At 30.0% G+C, this 11,129-nt stretch overlaps 1 protein-coding gene across 2 annotated transcripts; it reads left to right on the forward strand.

The window, feature by feature from the left end:
• The first annotated feature begins 1,211 nt into the window (after positions 1–1,211).
• LOC107961218 (protein EPIDERMAL PATTERNING FACTOR 2) lies at positions 1,212–2,488 on the forward strand. Of its 2 annotated transcripts, none has more exons than XM_016897417.2 (3): positions 1,212–1,592; positions 1,776–1,834; positions 1,944–2,488. In XM_016897417.2, the coding sequence occupies exons 1-3, from the start codon at positions 1,490–1,492 to the stop codon at positions 2,139–2,141; spliced, it is 360 nt and encodes a 119-aa protein (XP_016752906.1). In that variant the 5' UTR covers positions 1,212–1,489; the 3' UTR covers positions 2,142–2,488. The 2 variants fall into 2 exon arrangements, with proteins under 2 accessions (XP_016752906.1, XP_016752907.1); XM_016897418.2 differs by having other exon boundaries at positions 1,215–1,592; positions 1,779–1,834.
• Positions 2,489–11,129: the final 8,641 nt, after the last annotated feature.

Genomic DNA, 11,129 nt, shown 5'->3' on the forward strand with positions numbered 1-11,129 from the left:
CACTGTTTTGTAAGCAATCAAGAGAATCTCTTGAGTTACGAAACTAAACTTTCAAGGGGAAAGCTTAGTAGAAGAGTGATCTAGTCTTTGTACAACGGTGAAGTCGTTAAATTGTTTAGTGTTGGACCAGTATTAGGACTTAAATCATTGGTTGTACTATGAGAAAGATAGTGAATCATGGTTCTGGGTAAGGCCTTGCAGATGTCGACTAAAATCGAACTACGTAAACAATCTCGATGTTCTTCTTTATTTTCTATACGCTTTTAGTTTCGTGATTAAAATTAAAGCCATATTTCGAATCACTATTACAACCACAATTTTTGTTTTGCAAAGTTAGTACTTATCGTTTCTTCAAAGTAAAATGTCATAAGATCCATTAATACATTACTAGAATTTAAATGGTGACATTTAAAAAATTTAGATTCAAACATCCTCGGTAACCTCTTTCGCTTTCCTCAAACTACGGCCTCATAATATATATCGAGTATATTTACGTGTATATATATTCTAAAACCGGAAAATATAGGCTATGAGAATTCACCGCTCTGCGGTGAAAAAGGGGTGATAAATGGGAGCATTAATGAGAAAAGGAATAGTGTTGCATCGAAGTGAATCAATAGTTCATTAAGTGAAGGGTCTGAACTTCACGTTTATGGCAGGCAGGCAACAGGCCTTCTTCATGAATTTTTGGAGGGCATATCTTTTGCATGGAGAATTTCTCATGACTTTTATTATTAGGATTAAACTCTTCATGTATTCAAAATTCGCAGTAAGATTCTTCTTTGAATTTAATGTTCTCTGAACATTATTAATTACATTTTTTAATTTTCAATTTGAAACTTTCACCAATGAAGTTCATGAGTCATATCAATCTACAAAAGTTAAATTGTTGATTCAAAATGTTTGTTTTTCGTTTATAATATTTACAAAATAAATTTTAAATAGTAGCGGCTGAAGGGCACCCATTTGACTTGGATTATTACAATTTTATCAGACCTAATCTAAATTAAATTATAGCTAGTCCATCTTTGAACATGTTTCAGCCAATCTTATGACCCCTAATCTTATAGTTCATTTTTGCTAAAAAATGTTGAAATTCTTTGGATGTGATTTCTTTACTTTTTTTTTTTGAAATTTTTATAGTACAAATTTTGGTTTGAACTTTTAGGTTTAAACGTAGTTATAAGTACCACTATTATTATATGTTTAATAGTGGATGACTTATCAAATCATGTGAAACCCTTTGAAAAGATAGCCATGGATATCATGTGAAGTGTATCAGGTGTACCCTCTTCCTACATTTAAAACCAATGCCTCCCTCCCTTTCATCACCAACCTTATATTACTACCCTAAACCAACCACCAAATCTCCCCCCCCCCAAAAAAAAAAACATATTTTGTTTCTTTGCATGGTCTTTTTATGTTTTGTCTTTCCTTGTAAGTTTCTCAAATTTGTGTAGTTTCATGTACCAATAATAACAAAAGAAACATGAAGATCCTGTCTCTTGGAGTTGTTGCACGTCTATTGGCCGTTGTTATCTTGTTCATGTTTTGCCTATCCTCTGAAAGCCTTCGGGTGCCACCTCATCATGGTCAGTGTTGCCTTAGACTTGTCATTATGTTGGGTCATAACTCAATTTTTTTTACAAAAAATAAAATTTAATTTAGATTGACCAGATGACCCGTTGGAGTAACGTTTGACGGTAAATAATGTCATTGTCTTTTTTTCTTTTTTCCTTTTTTTTGATTGCTTAAATCATTTCTTGCATGTGCAGCAGCCGGCATCCATGGGGAAGCTACCAAGTTTGGAGATGAAACACAAATGAACTCTAAGGTTTGTTTTCCTCCAAGTGACCCTTATCTCCTTTGTCTAATCTCATAAACTATATATATATGGAGATTAGTTTAATAAAAGAGTGATTTATGAGCTGATGGGTTTGCAGGAAGGAGGGGTAATGGAAGAGTTAGGGATGGAGTTATACCCGACAGGGTCGAGCTTGCCGGATTGTTCCCACGCTTGTGGGCCTTGCTTTCCATGCAAAAGGGTGATGGTTAGCTTCAAGTGCTCCATGGCTGAGTCCTGCCCGGTTGTTTATAGATGCATGTGTAAAGGCAAATACTACCATGTGCCTTCCAACTGACGGACTACATATATTAATCTGCGGGTATGCATGCAATTTGTTTAGTGATGAAGAAATTGGAGATCAATCAAGGATTAATGATGACTAGTTGATGCTCTTTTTGTTGCATTTGAAGATGAAATTCAGAAAGGGAAAGCTTGTAAATTGTGGAATTGAGTGTTTTGGTTGTTCTAGTTCATTTAATCAGTTAGTAGACTGATATTTATTTTTGTACTCCTTGTAGCATTTAAGCCTTTCTTTTTTCTTACGTAGTCAGTAGAATATGAAATTCCTAGTGTTTTAGCAATTTGCTTTAGCAACTGTACTGTGATCTTTTCCTTTTTAATATCAGCTATCTATATTTAGTACATAGTTAATGCTTAAAATATAAATCTTAGGAAAAATGGATTTTTTTCTCATCAATCAGATTTAATTAGAAACGAAATTGGAAGGCTCTGATTACAACCTTAACACTGCAAAATACTTGTCATAAGATCTGCCAATTCCACTTCCATAATAAATAAGTTAAATTTGATTTAAACACAACAAGGGAAAAAATGGTTTTCCTCTGGGTAAAAATTTCTCTCCTTCACTCCAAAAGAAGCTTACCACCAAACTATCATTTTTCTTTCCCAGCTTTCCTCTCCTCTCTTGTCACTTCACAACTTTCTTCTCCAAGGTTGGTGAAGGCAGTAATGGCAGTTGATAATAAACTCGACACCTTGTGGGCAGGGACCCACAAGAGGACTTAGGGTAGATTTCGAACACGGTGAATTTAGTTTTGATGAGATTACAAATAGTAATGAGTAATGACCATAAATTAATTACTATAATGATGTGATTAAAATTTATAATAAAACGTGAGTTTGTATGTAAATGCGGTGGTAGTGATGAGCTTATGGTAGTACAAATATAAAATAACCATTAAAAATATCAAATTAAACCTTTTATATAATTCAACATATAACTTATTTAAAATTTTAATAAATTACTAAATCTTATCAAAATATTGATACTTATTCAATATATTTATTAAAATATTTTACTTAATTACTAAATAATTATAAAAATATTATACCTAATTTAAAAGCTTTCAAAATTTAAGGAAGTAAAAATTGTTTATAATATAATAATAAAATTTATTCAGTATTTTAAATTTAAAAGCATAAAAGAATGTAAAAGGAAAAAGAGTAACAATAAAAAGTAAGGAACATGGTAATAAGTAAAAGAGTAAGGTTATAAATGTAAAAAAAATAGTGGATATACAAAATTTTCATCTGAGCTTAAAGATTCAATAGGAAAAGTTTTATCGGTACGTACGTAGTGCGTATATAATTCAGTTTTAATTGAATTAATCGATTAAATCAAATTATTTCAGTTAATTAGTTGGTTATTCAATCTAACTCTGTTAAAGATTAATTAAGAATTTTTTAAATATTTTGATTAATAGTTAATTCAGTTCAAAACTTAATAATTAATTGATTAATAAAAAATATTAATAATAAAATATTATAGGCCCAATATATTAGATAGAACGTATATATTATGTATGCCCAAAATATAAAAATTAAAGGATGGATTTAAAATTAATTGGATTTATACAAAATATTGTAATGGGCTTAAAATCATAATAGATTTACATATTTTTGAACTAAAATAATAAATAAAAAGTAAAAGAAAGAAGCCTTAAAATTTTTTTTCACTGCCAAACTCAAAACAAAGTCTGGGCGGGCGCTGCTTGACACCAGACCATCTTCTATTTTTCTTGACTTTTTCGATTTTTTTTTATTTCATCACTTAAGTCTCAATTTTTTTTTATTGTAGTGTTTGTTATGATGATTTTAAATTAGTGTTGTCATTGTATTATTTGTTGTTTTTGTTTTTTCTTCTTTTTTGAATTAAAAGCAAAGTAAAATAACATTGCAATGATAATTTTTTTTCATTTTTTAAATTTATTTGTATAAAATAAAAAACATATAAAATTTCTGTTAATTTAGTTAACTATTCGAATTAATCAAAATTATTTTAGTTGGCTAAAATATTTTTAAAAAAAATTAATTTAATTAACAATTAATATTTTTAATATTTCAGTTAATTCGATAAATGATTTGTTGTTAAGCATTTTTTCCCACTGGAACGCAGCTAATTTTGGTGGTGTTAGACACACCATCAATCCGGTGAAATTGTTTCACTGGTTGCCAAAATTTTGGCCGGAACTTTTAGCTCCAATGATTACACCGGAATCCTAGTTAAGTGGGGATAATTATTGTTTTACCCCTTTCATTCATTATTGTATTATTCATTTTATTTTTGATATAATCATATAAAAATAATTTAAGTACTAGTAAATATAATATAATTTTATTATATATGTTATTTAGTATAAATATCATATAAATACTTTTTAATGATTTAATTTTTAATAATAATTACGATTTTATTAATTAATTTAAATATATTTTTATAATTTATTATATATTACTTTATGTTTTGAATATCTTATTAAGTGGATGTCTATCATGATCAAGATAAAGTTTTAATGTACTTTAAATTTTAATAGTTATTAGAATTAGATCTCTACTTCTTTTATACTTCTTATGCCTATAAATAGAGACTCTGATCAAGTATTGTAATCATCCCAATTGATCAATAAAGTTCATTCTCTATTGCTTCTTACATTCTCTATTGCTTTCATATTTTCTTTGTTTTTTATTCTCCACATCTCTCTTTATTTTATAATACGTTATCAGCACGATCTTGCTCAAAGTGATAGTTCCTTTTATCGATGATCAAATTTATCCTCCAAGATTTTCAACTTCTTTAACGGTAATATGGAAAATTTTTACAGGAAGTTTCTTTTATTTAATGTTTCATATTTGATTATTATTTTTCATTCTTCTTTCATTATATGTTATCATTGTTTTGATTAACTTATTTTACTTTTTTTTCTTAAGGATGGTGAAAGATTTGATATCATTATCCATATGAAATCAAGAATATTTTGAAACTATCTCATACCTTCTAGTGATGATGATGATGTTAAAGATCTTCAAATATATTTTACTGTGTTTTATTTATTATTTATTATAATTGGAGACTAATCATGACAACATGCATAGATAGATTTTGATTTGAAATCTCACGCATGTTTGCTATGGTAATTATGAAATAAAGAATCTATTGGGATGTTTATAAGTCTGTCCTACTAGATTTGTTGCATTACCCGAAGTAAATATAAACATAAAGAAAATAAAAGATATACTCATGGACTACTAAAAGTGGGAACATAGTAATGAATAAGAGAACAATAAGAGTTCTCAAGATAACTCTTCAAAGGGTAAAGATAACTAATGTTATCAATGTAATATGAAAGATTATTGGTCACATATGTGACATAGCCTAAATATTTTGTTTCTGTTAATATTCTTTGAGGAAGGATATGAGAATGTAGTAATAAATTATATCATCATTCTATCATCATAGATAAAAAATATTTATCTTATTTGGTGTTGAAACAACTAAATATTATTCCAATATTTGATAATACAAAATTAGTTGAAAGCTCCACAAGAGCTAATATCTCACTATCTAAAAAGCACAAAATTTGTGATGGTTAATGCATACTTTTTAAAAGTTATTTGTAATAGATCTCATATTGAGATTGTGAATGAGAAAAATATTATATTTCATATGAATAAAAAAGGGATTGAGTTATTAATTTATAATCTTTATGATATTATTTTGTCATCATCCCTATTAAAGGGTTGAAAGCAAAATATTTGATTGTGAAAGATATACTCATGAGCAATAGAATATGATAATTTTATCTAAAGTTTATTATGGTTGGATGCATCTAAAGTTGTAAGTATTTTTTAAAAACTGTGAGTATAACTCTATAGTATTCAGAATAAGTTTTCAATTAAAATTACGTGGTAAAATATTACTAATGAGAACTTGCAAGAAAGAAAACTTATGTATGAAAAGTCATTGGTTATGTACTTGTTATACACATGGAAAATAAGGTTCACTCTCAAAGTTTGCTATTAATAGATTTTTGGGCATTTGAAGATTTTGGCATATTCCCTGAAGTGAATATTGCATACAATTATTTGGAAATTATATTTATTGACTTGGTGGCATTATAGACTTCACATTGATTTAGACATTTCCAGTAGTAAATGTCACAATAGTAGTTATATGTGGAAACAAATTAAAATAAATAATAATAAAATTATCAATTTGTTACAATTTAGTACAATTGAAACACATGCCAGATGTTTACTAATACAAATACGTTTACTACTTAGCGTGACCAGTTAGACCATCATGGATCATAAATGATGCGAAAATTAATTGAGAATTCATATGGACATTCAATTAAAGAACCAAAAGATTCTTTAATTTAAAGAATTCTCATTTGTTGTTTGTTCTCAATGAAAATTGATTATTAGAAATTCACTAGCTAAAGTTGAGATTTAATGTTTTGCATTTCTGAAATGAATATGGGCCCATTCTTTCACCACGTGGATGGTTTTGATATTATATGATTTTTGTAGATGGATCTACAAAATGATCACATGCATTATCAACTCGAAACCTGTCGTTTGCGAGATTGCTTATTTAAATGATTAATTTATGATTATGCAATTAAAACAATTCATCTTGCTAATGTTGGTGAGCTTACATCCCAAGTTTTTAATGATTATTGCATGTCAATTGGGATAAAAGTTGAACATATTGTAGCTCATGTTCATAGACAAAATGATTTAGCTGAATTATTTATTAAATGCCTCCAACTAATAGCTAAACCATTATTTATGAGAACTAAACTTTTTATTTCAACATGAGATTATGTTGATTTATGTGTTGTACGCATCAAGCCAATAAGTTATAAATACTCCCCATTACAATTGGTTTTTGATCAATACCTAAATATTTCTCATCTTTGAATTTTTGTATGTCGTATATGCTCCAATTGCTCCACCACAACGCACAAAGATGAGTGAATCCTGAAAGAAAGTTGAGAATATATATTAATTACAAGTTTATTTGTGATTACAATTTTGATTCTATAGTTTTCCCGACATTAAGGGGAGAAAAATAATAACTTGTAATGAGTTAGGAGGAGAATAATTTGAACCAGAAGTTCAATAAGGATAACTTATTACAAGTTAACTGTTAGATGTACTTACAAACTTAATAAGAATAACCAAATGTTATATATCATCTAATATTTTAATTTGATTCAAAGTCCTAGTAGAACAATCAATTGGAATAAATAATAGATTGATCAGTTCCAAATATGAAAATTGTAGGGCCCAATTTTAGCCCGGGGCCCAATAAACAACAACTCAAGATACAAAGCCCATTTACAACCCAAATACCACCCCCACTAAACCACCCCACTAACTCCAACACCCCACTAAACCGACCACTAAACCGACCACTAAACCACCCCACTAACTCCATCACCCCACTTGCCTGCAAAAAGAAAGAGGAATCAGTTGTAAAATTTGGCTATAAAAGCCATTCAAAACTATTGTAAAGGGGTGCTGGTTTTTGGAGAAAAAAGGAGACTAATCAAAAATCAAAGTGAAAGAGGTTTTTTTCGTCTATTCTAGTTTTAAGTTCTTTATTTATTTTATTTTATCTTTCAATTTTTTTTTACATACGAAAGTAAAAATAAAAGGGAAGAAGCTTACCCATTTTGAAATTGCCGAAAAAAAGATTTTTTTTAGGTCCGGCCGCCGTGTAAGATGGCGCCGACAACGACGCGTGGAGGTCCAGTGACTGGAGCAAATCCGGACCGGTGTTTTAGAAGGGAGAGGGAGAGTATTATTTTTAATAATAATAATAATAATATAATAATATTATTATTATTATTTTTATTTTTAATACTTTTACTATTATTCTATATACTATTATTGTTTTCTTTTTTTTTATTAGTAACGTAATAGTATTATTTTTTTTTTTACCTTTTTATTACTATTATTATTAACCTATTATTATTATTTTTATTAATATTGTGTTATTTTCTTTTTTTATTATCATTATTAACATATCATTTCTATTTTTATCATTAATATATTATCATGCTTATCAATATTCCATTATTATTTTCTACTTTATTACTGTATTATTACTATTACTACTGTCCTATTACCAAACTAATCAATTTATATTATTATTATTATTATTATTATTATATTTTTTCCCTTTTTGTATTTATTTATTCATTTTACTTTATTTTTTTTACAAATCTCTATTTTATTTATTTATTTCAGATTTTTACATAATATCTATTTCCAACTTTTATACAAATTATTTATTTTAAATGTACTTATTGTTTATTTTGAACTTTTCTTCATGTGATTTATTATTTTAGATTTTGTCATATATTATTTTTAAAAAAAAATCATTTTGTATATTATTGATTTTCGGATTCTTTTCTTACATTATTATTTTGAATTCATTTATTATCATTTTCAAATTGTTTTTACCCTCTATTTCGATTTGCTTTGTTTTTAATTTATTATATATGTCTTTTAATTCATTTGTCTTTGATTATCATGTTAGTTTGTAAATAATGTATATTATGTGACCATCACAAATTGTTTTATTAGTGCATTCGATTTTGTTTACGTGGCAATTGCATTCGCATATCATGGTTTCAAAGTAAAAAGTACACCTCTTGCACTTGATATTATTATTCAAAAGTTTTCGAAAATAAGGCAATATTTCATTTTTAGATATTCGAGAAATCGTGCCCTAACGTGCTGGGTTTCGAATTTACCGTTTGACCAAATAACCAAATATCCTTTTGAAATTTCAATGCATGAATTTTAGAAATCACGAGATGATATTGGTTTCGAGGGTTTGAATTGTTGTATCCTAACGTACTGGATGTGATATTTTATTCCTTGGGAACAAAAGAATCCTAGCATCCAATTCGAGTATATTCAAACACTTTTAAACGAGATTGTATTTTTAAAATCATTTTAAATTTTCGACATTAGGACATTAATTAATTGATTAGGAACTAATTTTGGGTGCTGCGAGGGTGCTAATCCTTCCTCGTACGTAACCGACTCCCGAACCCGTTTTCTTGACTTTCGTAGGCCAAAATTAATATTTTAAATCAAAACGTTTTATTAGGTGATCCAATCACACCTAAGCAAAAAAGATTGGTGGCGACTCCATATTTTGTTTCAAAGTCGATTCCCGTTTTTCAAACTTAAAAATGGTTTCGACAGCTTGGCGACTGCACTGGGGACCAATAAGAGAGTCAAGCCGTAAAATTGATTATTTTTTGTCCTTTTGTCGAAAATTGAAAATTTGATTTGAAAATCATGATTCTTCTATTGCATTTGTTTGTGATCCTTATGTTTTCTAAAATACTCTTGCATTACATTGTATGAACGTTGTGGTCACACCTTTTAGTGGGAGTGAGAAACTATGCCTTCGTGAGGTTTTCACCTCCACATGGTCTAGTGGATTACTTCTGGAATACATCTGTACTTATATCTTCGTGAGATTTTCATCTTCGCATGGCCATAAGGAAATGTATTCCTCTGAACTGAACTCGATCCACATGAGCCTATCATGGGTGAGGATTGAGGAATCTGCTAGTTCAGGTATCCTTTCTCTAGAACCAAACCGCACATAGCGAGCCTTAAGAGCCCAATCCTAGGTAGAGCCACTCCAAACCCTAGCGGTTACCCAAGTAGGTGTCCTATATTGTTTTTTTCCTCCTGTGCTAACTTGTTTTGTTTTGTTTATGACTGCATTGCATTACATCATTATAGAAAGGAGGTGTTGATTCATATTCGATTGTTAAATAGAACTGTTTGTTATGGGAAAACGAACTTCTTGATAAAGTGGATTATAATACTGTTGTTTGAACATGGACCAAGTAAGCACAATGAAAGAAGGTTGATAGTTCGCGGAGGAAAACAAGACTTTGTTTTATTGCTGAGGATTCAAGTCGATAAGATTATTCGAGAGCCGTCACGTCCCGACTTTCTTAAAGGAGTTAACAAACATCGCGAGGATAAGTGAGTAATGAGTCACGTCTCGGATCAAGCAAAAAGGAGCTAGATGAGGCATCTATTAGAAGTTTGCGAGATTTGACTTTTACGAAGAAAAGAGATCTGTGTCTTTTCTTGGAATATGAGGGAAATGCCGCATATGTAATCCGTTTTATGTAAAGGAATTTGTTTTCTAGAAAAGTTGTTTTAATAGAATAGAATTCAGAATCAACGCCTTACTTTCTTTTGCATTCATTCCATGCATTTGCATTGCATTGCATCATGTGCATTAAACTTCACAAAAGAACCCTAATTAGTTAGAAATCGTGTTATAGTTACCTGGAACATCACTACTACACACGGAGAAAAACTAGAGTTATGGATCAAAAGTTGGAAAAAACTGGAACAAATGTAGAAAGAAATGTAGGATCGGCTGCAAGTACAGATGCAAGAGCAACTGGCCAAGATTCAGCAGGATATGAAAGATTAGATGCTAGAATCGCAGAAGAACATGATGAATCAGTTAACCCAGCTACTACTTGAAGGGCCAGGAAAAAGGGAAGAGCCTTATGGTCAACCCTGAGGATGATTATGAAGACCCTGCCTACCCACCGGGTTTTGCCCCAACAAATACCTCAGTGCAGCCCAACACATATCCACCAACGGTGTCTGTCAATACTAGTCCTCACCATCAAGCCGGCGTTTCGGCATTAACACACTTTCCGACAGGCTTAGGCACTAGAGACAATCCAACAAATCCCGGGGTCCCTGATCTGGATGACATGGTAGAGGTGGAAAGGGCAAAAGGATAACTCTCAAAGTAGTTGAAAGACCAATACAAATGGCTAGAAGAGAAGTTCAAGGTGCTGGAAAGTGCTGATTATCAGTGTGGTATGGATGCTAAGGATTTAAGTTTGGTTCCGGATCTAGTGCTCCCTCCGAAGTTTAAAATGCCAGAGTTTGAGAAATACAAGTGAACCAG

This window comes from Gossypium hirsutum, chromosome A05, assembly GCF_007990345.1.
Source record: "Gossypium hirsutum isolate 1008001.06 chromosome A05, Gossypium_hirsutum_v2.1, whole genome shotgun sequence".
Taxonomy (NCBI): domain Eukaryota; kingdom Viridiplantae; phylum Streptophyta; class Magnoliopsida; order Malvales; family Malvaceae; genus Gossypium; species Gossypium hirsutum.